The sequence below is a fragment of the Diabrotica virgifera genome, chromosome 4 (assembly GCF_917563875.1).
Source record: "Diabrotica virgifera virgifera chromosome 4, PGI_DIABVI_V3a".
NCBI classification, from domain to species: domain Eukaryota; kingdom Metazoa; phylum Arthropoda; class Insecta; order Coleoptera; family Chrysomelidae; genus Diabrotica; species Diabrotica virgifera.
Genome location: NC_065446.1, coordinates 237,963,178 through 237,984,287, shown reverse-complemented (window position 1 = coordinate 237,984,287; position 21,110 = coordinate 237,963,178). Strand labels below are relative to the sequence as shown.

Below are 21,110 nucleotides of genomic sequence, written 5' to 3'. Positions count from 1 at the left end.
GTGAGAAGGAGAGCAGAGAATTTTTGGAGTTTTGTTTGAATCGAGTACTGGTCAAAAGAGGCCTGGCTTGTTGGAGAATTGGTGCTGGTATGCTGATAGTTTTGAAGCTGGAGAACGGAGAGGGCTTTGATGAGTAGCTTTTAACATAGTCAACGAGGGAGAGCTGTTTTGGGTCACGAGAGGACATCAGAGTGAGTGAAGCAAAAGGTCAGTCAACTTTGTGAAAGATATTTTTATGTTCGGAAACTAAAATTTTGAGTAAAAAGCGTAGGAATTAAAATTCCAATATTTCAGAAAGTAAATAGGGAGTATAGCTAATCTTGCGAATACATAATTTGGTTTTGTTTATTTTGTTGTACCAAAGTCATCGGGAACAAACCGATAAATTGTTTTTCTTAACTAGAATAAATTTAAATGGTAGAAATTTCATTCGGACATCTGTGTCCACAGGTTTTAGATTTGATAGATTTTTAGAGTATCGATTTTGATAAATAAAAGACAATTATGTATGTTTATTTTATATTTTGCTTTATTTCTTTTCCCTGTTTTATCCCGATTAGGATCAACTAAGAGATACTGAACCCACGAGAGAAGATAAGTATAACGTAAGATAATTTAGACATTTTCTTCTGAGATTTTTTATTCATTTTTTATGTATGATTTGCGACAATTAAATAATTAATCAAATAAATAATAATTAATATAAAATTAATAAGAAGCAGATCATAACAGTATATTTGTTATATAATTTTTTTTTTTCAGAAAATGCGTATTTAAAATTTTTGCCAACAATTATTATCGTTCAGAAATCATTTTTCTTTGTGGCATTTTTCAATGTGTTTGTGTGCGTTTTATTCTTTTATTTTTTTAAATTTTTGGTATTGTCTTAAAAATCACATAATATGTAGTAGAAGTATAACTTCTTACGTGCGTACAAAGTACACACACATTCTTTTTTTACCACGTTATAAGCCTTATTCATTGACAATATCGCTGTAATAATATTGTTGCTAGACAGTCAAAATGTCATTGTATACCGGGTGTACGAATCAAATTGTGTTTTTTTCTCAAAGTTCGCATCACACTGTGGATTATTCTAGCATTTATAAAATACTGAAATTAAAACCCAACTATAGCATCAGGTTTTCTTAACATTTTGTCTTTCGATTCATTCGCTTATGTTGGATAATAAAAAAGTTAGGTACATACTTTAACAACTGGCCATGTTCGTCATCAGTACAGGGTGTTTCTAAATAAGCGCGACAAACTTTAAGGGGTAATTTTACATGAGAAAATAATCACAATTTGCTTTATAATCATATGTCCGCAAACGCTTCGTTTCCGAGATACGGGATGTTCAATTTTTTTTTTTTACAAACTGACGATTTATTTATTGCTTTAAAACCAGTTGAGATATGCAAATCAATGGGTGGGTTTTAAGACGTAGTTATTGCACATTTTTTGACATACAATTAAGAATTTAATATTCACCAGTGGCGCGCAAACGGGTATTATGACCGATCATATTAACCGTACGCACGCCAATGGTGAATATACAATTTTTAATTGTACATATGTTAAAAAATGTGCAATAACTACGTCTTAAAACCCACAAAATTTCATTTGCATATCTTAACTGGTTTTAAAGCAATAAATAAATCGTCAGTTGGTAAAAAAATGAACATCCCGTATCTTGGAAACGAAGAGTTTGCGGACATATGATTATAAAGCAAATTGTCGCATTTTCTCATGTAAAGATGGGTCCAAGACAGAAGATGGTTCGGGATCAGGAGTATATAGTGAGGATAGGAACTATAACGGTTCCATCCCACTAGGAGAATATACCTCTGTATTTCAGGCGGAGGTATATGCAATCCTGCACTGTGCACGGATAAACAGATTGAGGACTTATACTAATAAGAGAATCAATATCTGTTCAGACAGCCAAGCGGCCTTGAGGGCTTTAAAGAACCCAAGGATAACCTCAAGGCTTGTATGGGAATGCCGCGAAGAACTTGACACCCTGGCGGAACATAATGAGGTAAAACTCATTTGGGTGCCTGGACATCAAGGGATCGCTGGTAATGAAAAAGCTGACGAACTTGCTAGACGAGGATCAGCAACAGGATACTTCGGTCCAGAACCGGCACTGGGAGTGCCCAAAAGCACAATCAGAGACCGATTAAGAGGCTGGATACGAAGACAGCACAAAGAATACTGGGAAGAAATTCCCACGCAAAAGCATGCGAAGAGATTTATACCTCAGACATGCGCAAAAAGAGCTGAAGAACTGTTCAAAATGAACAGGAATCAGCTCAAAATTATTACAGGTTTCTTAACTGGACACTTTCCAGTAAAAGGACACCTACACACGATAGGACTATATAACGGAGATCTCAGCTGCAGACTATGCAATAGAGAGACCGAGACAGTCAGACATTTATTGTGCGATTGCGAGGCGCTGGATCGTAAGAGACAAGCAATATATGGAGACTGCAAACCAAGTCCGACAGTGTATGGCACTAACCCAATGGACCTTTACAGGCTAGTAAAGGGCACTGCATTATTGGATTGGGTGTCATGAGAACAAATGGAAGGAAGCACAATAAGCTGAAAAGCTGCAGTGCCACCGGGGTGCATACACGGACGGCTTCCGGAAGAAAAAAAAAAAAAAAAAAAAACCCCTTAAAGTTTGTCACACTTATTTAGAAAACAGTCTGTACTGATGACGAACATGGCCAGTTGTTAAAGTACCTAACTTTTTTATTATCCAACATAAGCGAATGAATCGAAAGACAAAATGTTAATAAAATCCTTCAGTATTTTATAAATGCTAGAATAATCCACAGGGTGATGCGAACTTTGAGAAAAAACACAGTTTGATTCGTTCACCCGGTATACAATGACAGTTTGACTGTCTAGCAACAATATTATTACAGCGATATTGCCCATGAATAAGACTATAACGTGGTAAAAAATCGCTTAAATCGGACAACAGGTTTAGGAAATTCGAAACATCAAAATGACCAAATTTTTAGTGGATCGATTTTTTTGCACCGCAGTGTATTATTCAGTCAACACGGAAAATAATGTATTGATAAAACCCATCTAAATATAAAAAAAAATTAATGTTTAGAGAAACTAAAGGTCGTGTACAGAAGAAAGTGATTGGCTAATGACATTAATAAACGCAATGTTTATGAGAAATTACAGTATGAATTATTACTGTACTATTTGTTTAACTGCATAACTTATTCTTATATAAGAGGCGAGTAATCAAAGATGAGTTTCCAATAAAATATATTTTTAGAAAACAGTTAGGCACATTTATAATCCGAGTAGGAAGGCGTAAAATGTCACTACTATCTTGTTAACCTTGAAATTTTCACTTTTATTAATATTATTAGAAGATTATCCTAAGTTAGTAAGGTCATGGCTCCTGAAGTCGACATTTATGTGTTTTTCTAATGAAAAAAATTCATGTATAATTCATTAGTTAGATTTAGTAAAAATATTTTAAATTCTTTTGGTCTTCCTATAGCGTCAAACTGGTCACATATATTATGTTATACTCAAGTTTTCAAAAAAAGGAAGAAGAATATAAATATGAGAAACTCAAGTTATAAGCGATGTAGTGCATATTATAAAAACAAATAGACAAATCGTCATCTTACGCAGAAGAGAACAAAAAGAGAAAGCTCAATGCGCAGAATAGTCATCAATCATCATGATACAGAATATTTAGTTTTAAATTAGATATACGGCCTATAAATGGGAACACTGCTTCCTCGCTGTCCACAAATGGATTTGATTCCATAAACATAAGAATAGACTAGGTAAGTTATGGGCCGCTCTGTGCAACGAGGTGTAACGCCAATATCAAGGACGTCATTGGTCCATATTCTCTTTGAGTGGTCTAGCTATCTTTGTCTGTCACATGTGCGGGATCGCTTGGTAAAAACAGATAGATAGACCACCGATCGACTGCCCGCGTGTTACGCTATTTTGCTTAGTATACCTTGTCTATAGTGCTTTTCATTCATAGTCATTTTGTTTCGAGCTTCTGCCATGTGTCACATAATATTAATATATCTACGTCATACGTTATTGGTATATACCAATGATACAAACCATACAAGCCATACAAGACGTATGACGTAGATATATTAATATTATGTGACACATGACAGAAGCTCGAAACAGATGACAATCGATGAAAAGTCATAGTCTTGTTATGTCGCTCTGATTCATTCTGCCATTCGTCATTCCACAGTGGCAACGGAACTCATTCTTATAAGCAATGTTGCCGATTTTAGTTCTTCCTTCAGTCGCCTATATCTAATCGAAAACTAGACGTATTGTATGTAGAAACTTTGATAGAAAACAAATAAGTCAGTCTAGAAATGAAAAAATTATGGATTTCTCTGATTATTTCATTCATAGGAGATTCTGACCAATAGAAAGCTACAGAAATCTAAATTAGACTGATAATTTTTGATAATTTCCCGTCGTCAAGTATATTACGTCAGATGCCCTTCGTTGCTATGAAAAAATACATTCAGTGACATTAATGACAATTAACGTTTTAAAAATTATAAAAGTGATGACTTCCAACCGTAAAATATTTATAACAACTGTGTGTTTAATTGTACTAATTTGTACTTACATAAATAAATTACAATACAATTTTGGTTTTGAACAGTTTTATTCATGATATAATCGCAACCAATTGCACTAGATCTCCAAAATTAATATAGAATTTTAGAGCTCTTGTGCAATTACTACTGATTATTTCATTCATAGGAGATTCTGACCAATAGAAAGCTACAGAAATCTAAATTAAATTGATAATTTTTGATAATTTCCCGTCGTCAAGTATATTACGTCAGATGCCCTTCGTTGCTATGAAAAAATACATTCAGTGACATTAATGACAATTAATGTTTTAAAAATTATAAAGTGATGACTTTCATCCGTAAAATATTTATAACAACTGTGTGTTTAATTTTACTAACTTGTACTTACATAAATAAATATTACAATAAAATTTTGGTTTTTAACAGTTTTATTCATGAAATAATCGCAACAAATTGCACTCGATCTCTAAAATTAATATAGAATTTTAGAGCTCTTGTGCAATTACTACCGAAAATTTATAATAAACAAATATAATAATTTTTATGGTATTGTCGTTTTCATGATCATTTTTCAGTGCGTTAGAAAGAAATCGAAAAACTGTGACGCACTGAAAGATGATCATGAGAAAAATAATATATATTTCTAACTAGGTGGACCGAAAAACTGGTTGAAAAACATTCATTTAACAAAAAAAGAAACTTCTACGACTAATAGAAGTCAAGTTAATATTTTTTCAAATATGGGCCATTCCACGAACATACGCCTGTTTTGGATTACTTCGACAACGAATATTTTACTGTGCAACATGAGAAGTACGAAAGTAAATGGCGCTAATAATTATTCCAATAAACAACAATGTAATTTGCAATTTACTTTCGTTCTTCTTATTTTGCACAGTAAAATATGCGTTGTCGAAGTAATCCAAAACAGGCGTATGTTCGTGGAATAGGGTATACATATCTCTTGTTTATAAATATTAAGATTTGAAATTTTCGCAGATTTTTAGTTAATACTTGACTAAGGTTCTTCACCCTTAATCATTGAACAGAAAAATCATACGAAAATATAAAACAATATTAGTTTATACTTTGTACCTGATTCTAAATGTTTAATGTTTGATTTAACTTGAACCCAGGTTTTGTTGTGGTTGTGGTATAAATGTATACAAATAATACCTACAATAACAAAAGAGTCAGTATTGTTATAATATAGTCAAAAATACGATTTAAGGTCGATCTGCACCCATCTGTTTAATTGATAAAAATTATTGGATATGTAATTTAGTATGTTAACAATTATAAAAAACAAAAATTAAAAATAATTAATACATGTACCATATACAGAGTGATTCATTAAGAATGTCAAATCTCTGAGTTGTAGTTTCTATACCTCAAAATATTAAAATTGAACCTCAATCACTTAAATAAAATATGCTCTTTACTGCTATACAGGGTGTTTTATTTAAAAACTATTTGTACCCAGTACTTTAAAACTCTTTGACATATCCTGGTCATATTTGGCAGAAAGTGTAGGTGCTGTATACCCTACTACATTATGTTAATAATCGTGTAAAGGGTAAAATGATTGGTTGATCCTTCCCAAATTCTACGCCTCTGACTGAATTGTTATTTTAGCATCATTTTTAGATTCTCCAATACTTTTTATGTAAATAATACTTTAAATCGTAACGATAAAATTAACATTTTTCGAGATATTTGAAGCAGGGTTGGCAGGTTTAAAACAACATGCTTAAAACCTTGGTTTAAACCAAGGTTTAGACCAACTGGAAGTTTTTAATACAGCTGCCGCAATTGAAGAAAATTAAAATAAATAAATTCTATTTTTTACTTTGAAACTTAGTTATTTTGAATATTATTATTTTTGAAGATGATTTTTTGTTTTTTGTGTGCATAAATAAAATTAAAAGTTGTCTTAATCATTTTTTTCATTGTTTATTACTATACTGTATTTTATAAAATAATTTATTCATTTTTAAAGTATTTAGACTTATTACACTTTGTATCAAATAAACCTGGTTTAAACCAAAAAATCTGGTTTTTTTGGTTTTTTTTGAAAAAATCGTGGTTTTTGCCAACCCTAATTTGAAGTTAAATAAGAAACGGAACAGTTATTTTGATTAGTGTATTGTGTCCCTTCATTTTTAACTTCAAATATATCGAAAACTAATGATTTTATCGTTACGATTAGTTACGAATAAAGAGAAAATTATTTAAGAAAGTATTGGAGAATCGAAAAATTGTGCTAAAATAGCAATTTCGCAAGTGGCGTAGAATTTGGGAAGGGTCAGCCTTTTACTGTCCCCTGTCGTACGCCACTGGTAGTAGCCAGAAACGTTTATGTATCATAATTTAGTAGGGTGTACAGTACCTACACTTTATGCCAAATATGATAAGGACATGTCAAATAGTTTTAAAGTAGTGGGTGCAAATAGTTTTTAAATCTTTAAATAAAACATCCTGTAACTCAGTAAGCAGCCACATTTTATTTAAGTTAAGGCCTAATTCTAAATATTTTGAGGTCTAAAATCTACAACTCAGATATTGGGCATTCTTAATCAATCACCCTGTATAGAAAAAGGATATAGTTTTAATAACCTACCCCGCTGGCATGTGTGGGTTGGTAGTTGGTTAAAATGGGAAGGAATTTTATGCCTGGATCCCGCGCACCAAAAAAAAGTTGATTAATAGCAAGCTGAAAATTTGTTAATAGCTTAACGGTGTCTAGTCGGACAAACTTTGATGTACGGTAACACTGGAACAGGGAAAGTTTTAATTGTGGAACAGTTTAAAAATTTGGAACGTCAGATTATGAAAACGTCCCATGTATTTTGTCGGACAGAACATACAATTGATTTGTTATCCTTTCAATAAACTCTCATGTAAAACTCAAACTGCTATTACTGACAAAACATTATTCCTGTCATTTGACATGTTCTTCGTGTTCCACTCATTAAAATGCCCAGTTGGTGGTAAACACCAGTCTGATTTTTGCATGAAAGTTTAATGAAATGGTAACAAATCAATTGGAAGTTCTGTCTGACAAAATACATGGAACGTTTTCGTAGTCTGACGTTCCAAATTTTGAACCTGTTCCACAATTAAAACTTCCATTGTTCCCTTACATCAAAGTTTGTCCGACTAGACACCGTTAAGCTATTAACAAATTTTCAGCTTGCTATTAATCAACTTTTTTTGGTACGCGGGATCCAGGTCTCTTTCAGATTTGGACAGAGTTTTTAGAAAAATCGGGAAAAAACGATTTAAGTTATATAGAGGAACAGATTCTTTACTGCACTATCCTCATACCCACGTATATTTTCTACGGCCACTAAAAATGCAATTAAAAAAACAATAGGTTGTTTTATTTTATTACTTTGTGTTATCAGTTCATCTAAATATAACAAAGAAATTTTTTATAGCCATTTGGCAGTTATTATTAATCACTGAATTGACTGCAAACTACCTACTACAAAGATTGAAAGATTATAGCGCAATGTGATCGGGAGGCACTATTCAGTATCCAAGCGTTGATTCAAATGATATACTTGTCTGCTTTCTAGATTACGAAAAAGCTTTCGACAAAGTAAACCACAGTAAATTTAAAAACAGCTTATATTTCATTTAGGTTCGGAGATAATAGATGATCCACCATCCCCATACGTCCGTTTCGGTCTCTCCACACCTCTTCAGTGGAGCTACATGAACACCTCTAAATCAAAACGATACCAAGCTGTCTATTTTAGCAGAATTATGAAAATAATTCTGCGTATCGGACGCTGTAGCGGTAGCGACATCTATTAGAGAAAAATGAGAAGTCCCAGGTCTAAACAATAAATCTGAAAATTCGCGTGTAACCACAGAGAGGAGTTCCAAAAGGTTGTGTTTTGTTACACTTATTTTAAGATTAACTCTGAATACCTATTTAGAAAGGCGATAGCAAATACTAAATTCGGACTTTTGGGAAACTGCATATTTATTAATCATTTCCGATACGCTGACGATACTCTCCTTGCTGATAGTGCAGATAGAATTAACCGAAACAAAATGACTAGCAGAAATCTCAGAATGAGTCTCAAACCTTTCTTATTAACGTTTTTAGAACATTCTTAAGATCTATTGTTAAGTTTTAGAGTATTTGGCTCATCTTTTATTTATTAGTAGAAGTGTGATCAGAAGATTTTGAAGGTTAAAGATATAACACATCTCAAGATTACTTCTCTGTATTCATCAGGAAATTGCTGCCTTCTAGAAATTATTTACGTTAGCTACCTGACAATGGCCCACTAGAAAATTCTATTAATGAGATTCCAAGTAAACAACACTCGTCTATCTGCGAGAGGTACAGGGTTTCTTAAGTCGCCTTGATCTCTCCCCCATCCTAGCGGTAAATATAGATTTAGAATTTAGAACCAACCGGAGTCTATAAATTGTATTGAAAAATCTGATAAGCGCGTATTGTTGTCGGACATTAAACTTTGTATTATACAGGGTGTTTCATTGGGAAACGGAAATACATTAGTGGTGAATAGAGGTCACCGAGCCGGTTCTAGATATACTTCATTTTTTGCCCTACCGACTTTTATAACCGAGTTACAGGGTGTTTTATCGATTTTACCCATTTCTTTCCTAAGCCATAACTTTAGAACCACCCTGTATATTTTTTTGATAATTACTACACATATGTCTCATTCAAAACCCAAACGACCGAAATACTAACCATAAGAAAAATCCAGGTCCGGATGAACAAAAAATTATAAAGTAATTGTGACCTTAAAACAACACCCTGTATATTCAAATGTTAAAAATCTGTTTGCATATTTAAAAAGAGCACAAAAAAGTAAGTGTAAAGGTTCGGCTTCAATTTTTCGGCCTGACAATTGTTTAACTTTAATTTAGAAATTATATTGAATTTTTTTAATAAAAAAGCTTTTTAGTAAAAAGCAGATATTATTAACTTTTAGTTATAAATTGTTAAAGTTAATGAATAAATACTCATTTTAAAAATAATCAATACTTATTTACCACATTGGATCGACCCAATTACTAATCACAAGAAAAATCCAGGTCCGGATTAACAAAAAAAATTTAAAGTAATTGTGACCTTGAAACAACACCGTGTATATTAAAATTTTGAAAATTTGTTTGCGTATTATAAAAGAGCATAAAAACTACGTTAAAAGGTGCATGTCAAATTTTTGCGCAGGTAATTTAATTACGGCAATTTTGAAATCATGTTGATTAATTCTGTCAAGGTGACAAAAAGCTGCCAGAAAAATTAAGAACAATCCCAATGTAATTAGAAAATCGATTCGAAATCTTTTAAAACGAGCAAGAAAATGACTCGAACAAAATGGCGGACATTTTGAGCAACTGTTATAGTTCAAATATTTTTAATTTATGTTAAATTGTTGAATTGTTTAAACGATTTTTTTATTGAATATAACTGTTTTTCATAATTCCTTACAATTCCTTACCTAATCATTAAAATATCCCAATTCTCGCAATTATAATTTTTAATAATGTGCATACAGCTACAAATCCCGAGAATCCATGAAGCCAGCGTAGTAAATAAGTATTTAGTGTTTTTAAAATAAGTATTGATTCATTAACATTAAATTATTAAAAGTTAATAATACCTGGTTTTTAATTTCAAAGTTCTTTAAAATTTCAATATAATTTCAAAATGGATGTAATTAAATCAACGGCTCAAAAAATTATGAACCTGATATGATAAAAAATGAACCATTAATCACAGTTTTTTATGCTCTTTTAAAATACGCAGACAAATTTTAAAAATTTCAATATACAGGGTGTCGGTTCAAGGTCACAATTACTTTAAGTATATTTTTTTGTTAATCCTTATCTGGATTTTTCTTGTCATTAGTAATTGGGTCGTTTCAATGTGGTAAATAAGTATTGATTATTTTTAAAATGTGTATTTATTCATTAACTTTATTAATTTATAATTAAAAGTTAATAATACCTACTTTTTAATGTCAGAGTTCTTAAAAGATTCAATATAATTTCAAAATTGAAGTTATAAAATTGTCTGGCCGAAAAATTGAAGCGAACCATTACACTTACTTTTTTGTACTCTTTTCAAATATGCAAACAGATTTTCAAAATTTGAATATACAGGGTGTTGTTTTAAGGTCACAATTACTTTATAATTTTTTGTTAATCCGGACCTGGATTTTTCTTATGGTTAGTATGTTGGTCGTTTGGGTTTTGAATGAGACATATGTGTACCAAATATCAAAAAAATATACAGGGTGGTTCTAAAGTTATGGCTTAGGAAGTAAATGGGCAAAATTGATAAAACACCCTGTAACTCGGTTATAAAAGTCGTTAGGGCAAAAAATGTGTTATATCTAGAAATGGCTCGGTGACCTCTATTCACCATTAAAGTATTTCCGTTTCCCAATGAAACACCCTGTATAAATTATGTTGTAATGTAAATAAATTAATATAAAAACTAAATAAACTAAGTGTTAAAACCATTGCAATATTCTAATGAATTAAATGTATTTTATCACCCAAAAACCAATAATTTGCAATTTTTTTTTGTTTTAGATGTAAAAATTTTACGTACAATACAAGGCTGAGAGCGTCAGTTGTTGTGATATTTTATAACGAATTATTAAGTGTCATCTTGAGGACGGTGTGGAGTGTTATACTACAAACGCCCAGTCATCTATTAGAAGAAATTATTTTAGTGGACGATTCCAGTACAGATGGTATGTACCTAATAGTATAGATAATTTCATATAGTACATGTTTTTGAGGGGTCTACCCCAAAATCCCGACAGCCACAATCCCAACGGCCAAAATCCCGACACGCCAGAATACCGACAGGCCAAAATCCCGACAGGCCAGAATCCCGACAGGTTTGATAAGTTTCTTTTTAACATATAATGACATTCAGTTCTTGTTTTTTCGTTTATGGCCATCTGTTTTTTTATTTTTGTTACTAAACAAAATGTAGTGGTCGGAATTTTTACTTGTGAATGCGAGGATTGTTGCATGTCGGGATTCTGGCTGTCGGGATTTTGGGCGGCACCGGTTTTTGAGTAGGTCTGGTAAGACGTATGTGCATGAGAATACTTTCTCACTTAAATGTCAGCTTAGAAAGGTGCCATCTACTCTGGCAGCAATAAACTAAAACTAAAGGAATTGTTTTCTGTAATGTCGAAAGTTTCAAATAAACCTAAAAACAAAACAATTATCTAATTCTTTTGATTTCTGGCCGCCATAGTATGTAGTTGTAAGGCAGGGGCCGCACATCAAAGAAACATGAAACGTAAATTACGTTTCATGGAAATAAAACACTGCTAAACAAATATACGTCCGGCCATTTATGAAACTCCGAAAATAAAAATGTGTCATGAGCATGAATCACACTCGTTTCATTGGTAGGCGGACTTTGAGATTTGTTTAGCAGTGTTTTATTTTCATGAAACATGTTTCATGTTTTTCGTTTCGAGTTTCGTTGGTGTGCGGCTTGCCTTAGCTACCACGTAAGCAGAACAATATGCATATATGTTCGTCTTGTCGCTCTTTGGGTTTAGTTTGTACACACCTGCCAATGTCTTATGATTAGCAATGATCTTGAAATTGCCATAACATGTAGTTTCAAAATTCAATTGAATCGGTCATTTCGAAAACAACACATTTTACAATACCTATATAAATGTTTCAGGAAACGTAAAAATCTTTCCATTAATAGTTGAGTATTTTGAGGTAATACTATATTTTATATAAGTATTGTGGGCTATAAATGCATGTTTCTGAAAGACAATAATTACACTTTTATAAAAAAGACCTTTTTTATAATAAAACGTTTTTATTATTTACAGGAGAGAATATAAAATAATTTGACGATATAAAATGCTTAAAATTCCAAAAATTACACTATAATAAAAAAGTACTTTTTATAATAACACGGTTTTGTTATACAGTGATGAGCGCGCGAATAACCGGCAAAATAGCGCAAAAGATGGAAACATTAAATTGCGAGATAAAAAGAAATAAAACTAGTAGAGGTGTTAAAATTAGCGATGGTAACATATACATTGACATTATATTGATTGTTTCCCACCTTTAGACATATCAAAAGAGTATGTCAACTAAAACTGTCACTGTGACAGTGGCATTTCTAAAACTCGTCCGATACGTCTAAAGGCGGGAAACAATCAATATAATGTCAATTTTTAAGTTAGTATCGCTAAATTTAACACCTCTACTAGGTTCATCCCTTTTTATCTCACAACTTAATATGTTTTCCATCTTTTGCGTTATTTTGCCGGTTATTAGTGCGCTCATCACTGTATATAGGACACAACATGTTTCGAAAGGATAAAATATGAATTTTTAGTAGGTGTATTACTGTCAAAATTATAATTCCAAAAATTACACTAGTATAAACAAGTACTTTTTATAATACCACGGTTGTTTAAAATGGTATATATAATATTTATATATAATAATTAACTTATAAAATACGAATTTTAAGTATTATATATAATATTTATATATAATAATTAACTTATAAAATACGAATTTTAAGTATATCAACTTTTAACTATTTATTAAAAAAATTATAGAAAGATACGCAACAGCCGTGTTCGAACTAGGGAACTCTCGATCTGCAGTCTAATGCCACTGACCCACCATCAATTTGTAGATATCGATTTATTAACGTACTTTAAAATATCATTGCATTAGCCACATTTTTAAAATACTAGTTTGAAATAAAAAAAAATCGATTTATCCATTCAAGGTGATTAATTATTGGGGAAAAGCTCCGTAGATCCGTTATAGTAATAGATAGCAATAAAAGTTAATAACAAAAATTTTAGCCAACTTTGATTACAGATTGATAATCAGTAATCGTAAATTGTCAGTTTTAGACAATTCAATCATGGCTTGCCTAAAATTTGGAAAGATTTAGACCCGTAATTAATAATTTGCTCTGAAAAATGAAAATATCTCAAAAACTAATAAATTTAGACATAGGGAATGTTATATATAAATTAAAGTATGGTAATAGTACTTTTCAATTGTGATATAAAATACAGGGTGTTTCATTTAAAATTACTGAGAAAATAATCTACTTGCGTTTTGACTCACCCTGTATTCAATATAAAGAAAATCAGGAATATCAATCATTTATGAAAATTTTGACAATAAGTAAAGAAATATGGCATCAATAAACCATTGCTGTTGTGCTTATTTTTATTTATACAGGGAGTTGAACTTGTTATGATTTTCATATAAAATTTGTTATAACTTTGTAAATACCCTGTATAACATACCAAACCTTTATATTTTTGTAATGGAGAAGTTAAGAAGATTTCGAATATAAAATAAAATATAGGGTGTTCCATTTAAAAAAACATAAGTTTGATCTGCCACTATGTTATCGAACACCCTGTAAAATTCTAACTAATTTTGTAATGTGAAGCTCAAAGTTGGCTACAATTTTTGTTATTAACTTTTATCGCTATCCATTACTATAACGGATCTACGGAGCTTTACCCTACTAATCAATCACCCTGTATAATAGCAGTTAAATATTGCATTGTTAGCTAGTTCAAAGCTATTCTGAAAGTTTCAAAAAAAAAGAAACTTAGATATACACTAAGCGCCAAAATTAACGCACCACCTTAAAAATGGGACATATTTAATGTCTCATATTTCCTAAACCTGTTGTCCGATTTTAGTAATTTTTTTAATATATTATAGATTTATTCTTCAAGAATATCGATGTAATAATATTGTTGCTAAACAGATAAGTGTCATTGTATACCGGGTGTAACAATGATAGTGTGTTTTTTCCTCAAAGTTTGGAACACCCTGTGGAATATTCTAGCGTATATAAAATATTGAAATTACTACTCAACAGTAACCTTAGGCTATCTTAACATTTTGCTTTTTGATTTATTCGGTTATGTTGGATAATAAAAAAGTTAGGTACTTTAACAACTAGCAACTTTCTTCATCAATACAGGGTGTTTCTAAATAAGTGAGACAAACTTTAAATGGTAATTCTGCATTAAAAATAATGACCGTTTGCTTTATAAACATGTCCGCAAATGCTTCGTTTCCGAGATATGGGATGTTGCATTTTTTCTTACAAACTGACGATTTATTTATTGCTCTAAAACCGGTTGAGATATGCAAATGAAATTTGGTAGGTTTTAAGAGGTAGTTATTACGCATTTTTTGACGTACAATTAAGAATTTTATATTCACCATTGGCGTGCATACGGGTCATATTACCCGGTCATATTACTCTTGACTTACATACTTCTAATGTACGAGGGTCGTTTTTTTTCAACCTCCGTTTGTCCATAAAAAATTCCCGTGAAGCGTTTCGCCATTGCGGTGCGCAGTGGGCGACAGCGCATCTCCCCCGCTACACTCTACATTAATCCCGACTTCCAGGCATCAGTCTGTACTGTACTACACACGAAACAACATGGCCGCGACAATTAGTTCTCCCGCCAAATGTGAATTACGCGGTCATTCGCTTTCATTTGACACACACACTTGACACATCAAGGATGTGTCAAGTGTGTGTGTCAAATGAAACTTGTGGAAATTCCATTGCCAACGGTGTTAAAGTGAAGCGACGGTTGTTTCTCACCGCTTCATCAACACGTTGAACAAGCTCATCTGTAACGACAGAATTGCGACCTTGACCCCCTTCGTCATGCACATCATTTCGTCCTTCTTTGAATTTTCGGCACCATTCACGCACAACTCCATCACTCATAAACCCTTCTCCGTACACTTGACACATCCTTCGATGAATTGCAGCTGTACTATTGCCTTCTGCCTGCAAAAAGCGAATGACAGCGCGTAATTCACACTTGGCGGGGGAACTAATTGTCGCTGCCATGTTGTTTCGTGTGTAGCACAGTACAGACTGATGCCTGGAAGTCGGGATTAATGTAGAGTGTAGCGGGGGAGATGCGCTGTCGCCCACTGCGCACCGCAATGGCGAAACGCTTCACGGGAATTTTTTATGGACAAACGGAGGTTGAAAAAAAACGACCCTCGTACATACAGCTTCTCTGAGAAATTTGCTTTAAACAATTAATTATATTTTTTAGAGTCTCTTAAGGGTTTGCTCGACTATTATCTAGAAACAAGACTGGCAAATTATAAGATCAAAATGGTACGTCTCAAACACCGTCTAGGACTGATTCGCGCCCGTCTTCAGGGCGCCAGAGTGGCCCAGGGTGACGTTTTGATCTTCCTGGATGCACATTGCGAGGCGACCACAGGTTGGGCGGAACCATTGCTCTCTAGAATAGAAGAAGACAGAACGGCTGTCTTGGTTCCTATCATTGATGTTATAGAGGCTAATAACATGGCATATTCTACAAATGGTAAGTTACTATGAGAATATATTGTTGTGATTTGCTCAAAATGTGTGTTTATAATATTTATTTTAAACTTCTCTCTACTTGAACTTATGTTTTCTTTTTGACAAATAAATATATCTCAGGGATCTTTTACTAATTAAAAACAAAACGTGGCTTCAAAGTATTTTTTGCTAATTGCCTTTGAGGAAAAGGATAGACAATAGGAAAATAAATTTACAGCAAAATCATGAAATTACAAAGCAAAAGTTATATTTTAAAATCAATCAAATATTAAAAGTAAAAAGATCAAATAAACATAAATATACCATATACAATTATCAGAATAATAAAAATTTCAAACATCCATCAAATCATGCACCCAAAATTATCAATAAAGATTAATTAAATTTATATCCAAATCAAAGATTTCTTAATTTTTAGTGATTCAAGATAAGTTATAATTTATTGATAAAAAACCAACAAAACGAATAACCCTAATGTAACTGGGTGGTCGTGGTTGATAGTCTCTGTTTACTAAAATTGACAAAACTAACCTTTTTTCTCCAAAATTGTTGACTTCACCTCACTCTTCTTTGATTGTGCCTTGTCCACCTTGCTCGTACTTTTCAGTTTCTCCAAATACTTCTGCTAACTCCTCTGCTCCAAATCTTAACTACATGAACAAACTCCTTCTCTCCAGACACAAGGATATCTGAACTAATCGACTTGGTCCAGTATAAAACTATACACATATGTTTATTACTTACAGCATGTCAGTTATTTCTTCTGTCTTCTACTACAGTTGGAACTCTTTTCACAAACATAAACACAACTTTTCACAACATATACTTTTTTAAACTTGGCTAATTTGCAACGTCGTCTCAGCAGAAACTGTAGTGTTCTCGCTCGGTATTCAATTCACAATATCCTCTCCTCTTCTGGCAAAACTCCATCCAAACAAATTTTACTGTCTTCTCAAAAAAACCAACTTTCTACTATCCAATAATCCGTAAGTGATTCTTAGTAAACACATAATAAACATTTTCAGTTTCTACGGAAGAAAGGATAATTACCTATCCCGATGACCATTCACTAAACCTACTCTGTTTTATAATTCTTTTCATTGTTTCGTCAATAGAAAGTTCCACAAAATGTCTATCTAACTAAACGGTAGAAAAACCGATATATTGTTTTCTTATTTTCTGGGAATGTCTTTAACCGAATAAGATTCACTAATTCCGAAAAACACTTTCTACATCTAATGCTTAATGGTACAATATACAGGGTGTTGCGATTTCTGTTGGTCGGTAATTTGATTCTTGTCTTAATATTTTCTGTTTTATTTATAAAAATTAAGGAACCTTATTAATATATAGTGTTGAAAAGAATTTAACTTCGGTATGCACTTTCACAGTTAGGAAATGAGAGAAACATATTTTAAAACAATATAGCAATATTAGTAGGCGGTTCCACCAAACAAATGCGTTTCGTAGGTATTTGTAACCGTAACATTTATATTTTCAGGCGACACAAGCTTTCAAGTGGGTGGATTCTCTTGGTCTGGCCATTTCACGTGGATAGACATACAAGACGAAAAAGATAAACACACTCTAGGACCAGTGAAGTCGCCCACCATGGCAGGAGGATTGTTTGCTATCGAAAGGAACTATTTCTGGGACATAGGATCGTACGATGAGCAAATGGACGGATGGGGAGGGGAAAATTTGGAGATGTCGTTCAGGATTTGGCAGTGCGGAGGCAGATTGGAAACGGTAAGTCATGCTTTACATAAAAATATTATTATTAGACTCTCAAGAAAAACATCGACAGAAAAAACAGCGCGTAGCACTTGAAGAGTGCCGACAAAAGTGATTACTTCTTCTTATTTTTCTTTTATATAGGCAGTACCCTATTCTACCCCTAAATTTTCGTTCCATATTTTCCTTGGGTGTCGTATAATTCTTTTGCCTAACGGTGACTTGTCCCTGGCTAGTCTTACTATCCTTAATTCAGACATCCTGCTTATCTGTCGATTCCACTCTTCTTTTCTGTTCTTTACCCAGGTATTTATATTGTCTACCCCACATATGCTTCTGATTTCCTCACTTCTTACCCTGTCCTGTAGTCCTTTTCCAGCAATCCTTCTTAAGATTTTCCTTTCGCTGGTCTCCAGATGTCTTTGAATTTAGCTTGTGTCTGGTCTTGTTTCGGCCGTGTGAGTCATAACTGGCCTAATAACTGACATATATTCGGGCCTTTGTTTCTACTGTTAAGTGTTTGTTTTTCCAAATTGTGTCAGATTAAATTGGACAGTGATGATGGCCAATATCTTTAAAGGATGGGGCACACGAAAAATAAGACAATCTCTACAATTTCATCATATTTTCTCACCTTTTAAATCGTCCTTGAACTATATATATTAAAAAAATGAAAATATTCGAATCGATCCAGTTTTGCCCCCTAGATTTCTGAAAAACCCGGACCACTAAGAGTGTTTATGTATGTTTTATCTTGCTTGTATATTTGGGTTGTGAATTGTTTACCAGTTTATCTAAATCTAAACCCTTTTATTACAATAACAGGTACGCCCAAATTGTATTGGAAGAAAGAGGTTTTATTACTATAACAACGTCGACACACAGAAAATATTGGCGCTATACATTTTTATACAAAAATATGCAGATATATGAAATTCCTTGAAAAATATGAAATTTGTGCAAAATATGTCAGATATGCAAAAAGTGCGTTTTGCATATATTTCGGCCTCTAATTATCAGCAATCCAAAAGATACTTAAACATTAGTAATTATGAACATTTTGTCAAGTACCAGTTACATACCCTGCAGCAGATACTAATTAGATACATACATGTTTTTTTATTTCCAGGTCCCATGCTCGAGGGTAGGTCATATCTTCCGCGATTTCCACCCCTATTCGTTTCCCGACAACAAAGACACGCACGGCATTAACACGGCCCGACTGGCGCACGTTTGGATGGACGAATACAAGAGATTTTTCTTCATGCACCAACCTGCATTGGAGAACAACCCGATCGTTGGAGATCTTACACACCGGAAGCAGTTAAGGCAAAAGTTGCGATGTAAATCCTTCAAATGGTAAACAATAGTTATACAAGTAATATAGATGTAAGACTTCTTATTGCGCCGTCTTCTTTCGAAGGTTTGCGATCCAAATGGCAATTGTTGAATTATACCTTTTGATTCAATAAAATTGTGTTTTGACTAGGAAAGTTTTGGGGTAGTTCTAATTTCTTTCATTATATATGGATTTTAGGCTGCTGAATCCGAATATGAGGTTTGCGGACAAAATTTCGTGACGGAACATTGAAAAAATCGCGAAAAAAGCGAAAAATTTCTGCTTTTTCTCGCTTTTTTGCTTAAATCTCGAAAACTATTAACTTTTAGTAAATGATCTGTTAACATAAATTAAAGTACTTAAAATTCTCTACAAATATCACTATTTACTTTTTTTTTCAGACGAATCGTTCGGTCTTAAGTGCCAATTGAAAATTGCGAATTTTGAATGGTCTCTGCAAAACCCACTTTATTTTTTATTAGAATGCTGTCATTTGATAAATTTCTCCCAGATTCTTATAAATACATAATACATTTCTACTACTTATAAATAAATAAGAATTATTTCCAATATTTCTTCTTTTTTTAATGACAGAGTAAGATTAATTAAGCTGTTAATAGCGTGAGGTCGTAAAAATTACAATGATGTAAAAATGATTAACGCTTACTTGAAGAAAGTTGAGGAGGATAGGGAGCAAGTTCAAAGACATTCTGCACCACCTTTTAATTTCAAAACTCAATGTTTTATGTGTGGTCTCGTCATAACACTTGAGTTTATAGAACAGCAAAGTAAAAAGACAACCAACCGCAATATGGTGTATAAGGTTCGAGTTTTAAAATTTAAAGAAGCTGTTATAAAACTAGCAAAAGAACGTGATGATCAGTATGGCAAAGCCATAATCAAACGCCTTTTGCCTGTCTCAGACTTAGTAGCCTCTGATTGCCGGCATCATAGTTTATGCATGAGAAAACTGTACCCAATCACTCAAAAAAAGATTAAAAAATCGGGTCCATTTGCCGATGATGTTGAAAGAGCAATGCAAGATGTTTACAATTATTTAGAGAATAGGGATGAGGAGTGCCAATTTTTGCTCGATGAGTTGATAGACCAAATCAAGGGTAAATATCATCCTGACAAAAAGACAGCCAAAGCTCATCTACTCAAAAAATACGGAAGCGATATAATTATTACCATGTCCCGAAACAAGAAGTCGGTCGTTTGTTTCAAAAACACAGGTTACAAAATCTTGAATTTGGTACCAACAAGCGTTAAAAAATGAAAACGAGGAAAGACTACGGATTGTTCTGACGGCTGCTGCCATTATTGGTGAGGATGTCCGGAGCCAGGTTTATGAGACACAGGAATACCCCCCACCGGATAAGTTTTTAGAAGGAAATGAAGAACTAATTCCTGAAACACTACGTACATTTATGGAAAAAGTTGTACTTCATAAAATACGTGGGGAGTATGATAACTGGAAGAAGAAAGCAACGCGCTTGCTCATAGTCTTGTAGCGGCGGTAAGGCCCAGATCATTCGTCTCACCAGTCCTTGTAGGGTTGGCCGTGTTGCTCTACAAAAAGTACGGATCAAGAAAATTGGTTGATGTAGTTTCCTCTTTAAGGTTTTGTTCATCCTATAAAGAAGCTATTTGTCTGAAAAAAATCAGCAATCGCAGGCGATCCGCAGAAAATTGACCAGCCGTGCTTTACACAGCAGGTGTACGATAACACTGATTTTAAAGTACATAGAATCGACGGATATAACACTTTTCACGTCATGGGTGGCATTTCTTGTATTGCACCGAAACATGCAGTAGCACCTAACTAATCCATTCCTCGGTTAAAAACGAAACTCACGCCTGAGATTTATGCAAGTCAGGGAGCTGTTCAACTAATTCATTTTGAAAGGACAAATCCTCAAGGTTTATCAGAAATCAAGATAATAGATCCGAAGGGAATGTTCACACCAACTGAAACTGTGAC

General features: G+C 33.1%; 1 protein-coding gene across 2 annotated transcripts in view; it reads left to right on the top strand.

The window, feature by feature from the left end:
- Positions 1–21,110, top strand: part of LOC126883353 (polypeptide N-acetylgalactosaminyltransferase 1-like) — a 58,736-nt gene that overhangs the window by 15,061 nt on the left and 22,565 nt on the right. For both annotated transcript variants that reach the window (XM_050648811.1, XM_050648810.1), the window contains exons 2-5: positions 11,232–11,395; positions 15,776–16,054; positions 17,555–17,802; positions 18,917–19,146. In XM_050648811.1, coding sequence (XP_050504768.1) covers positions 11,232–11,395; positions 15,776–16,054; positions 17,555–17,802; positions 18,917–19,146 — 921 coding nt within the window. The remainder of the gene's footprint in view (positions 1–11,231; positions 11,396–15,775; positions 16,055–17,554; positions 17,803–18,916; positions 19,147–21,110) is intronic.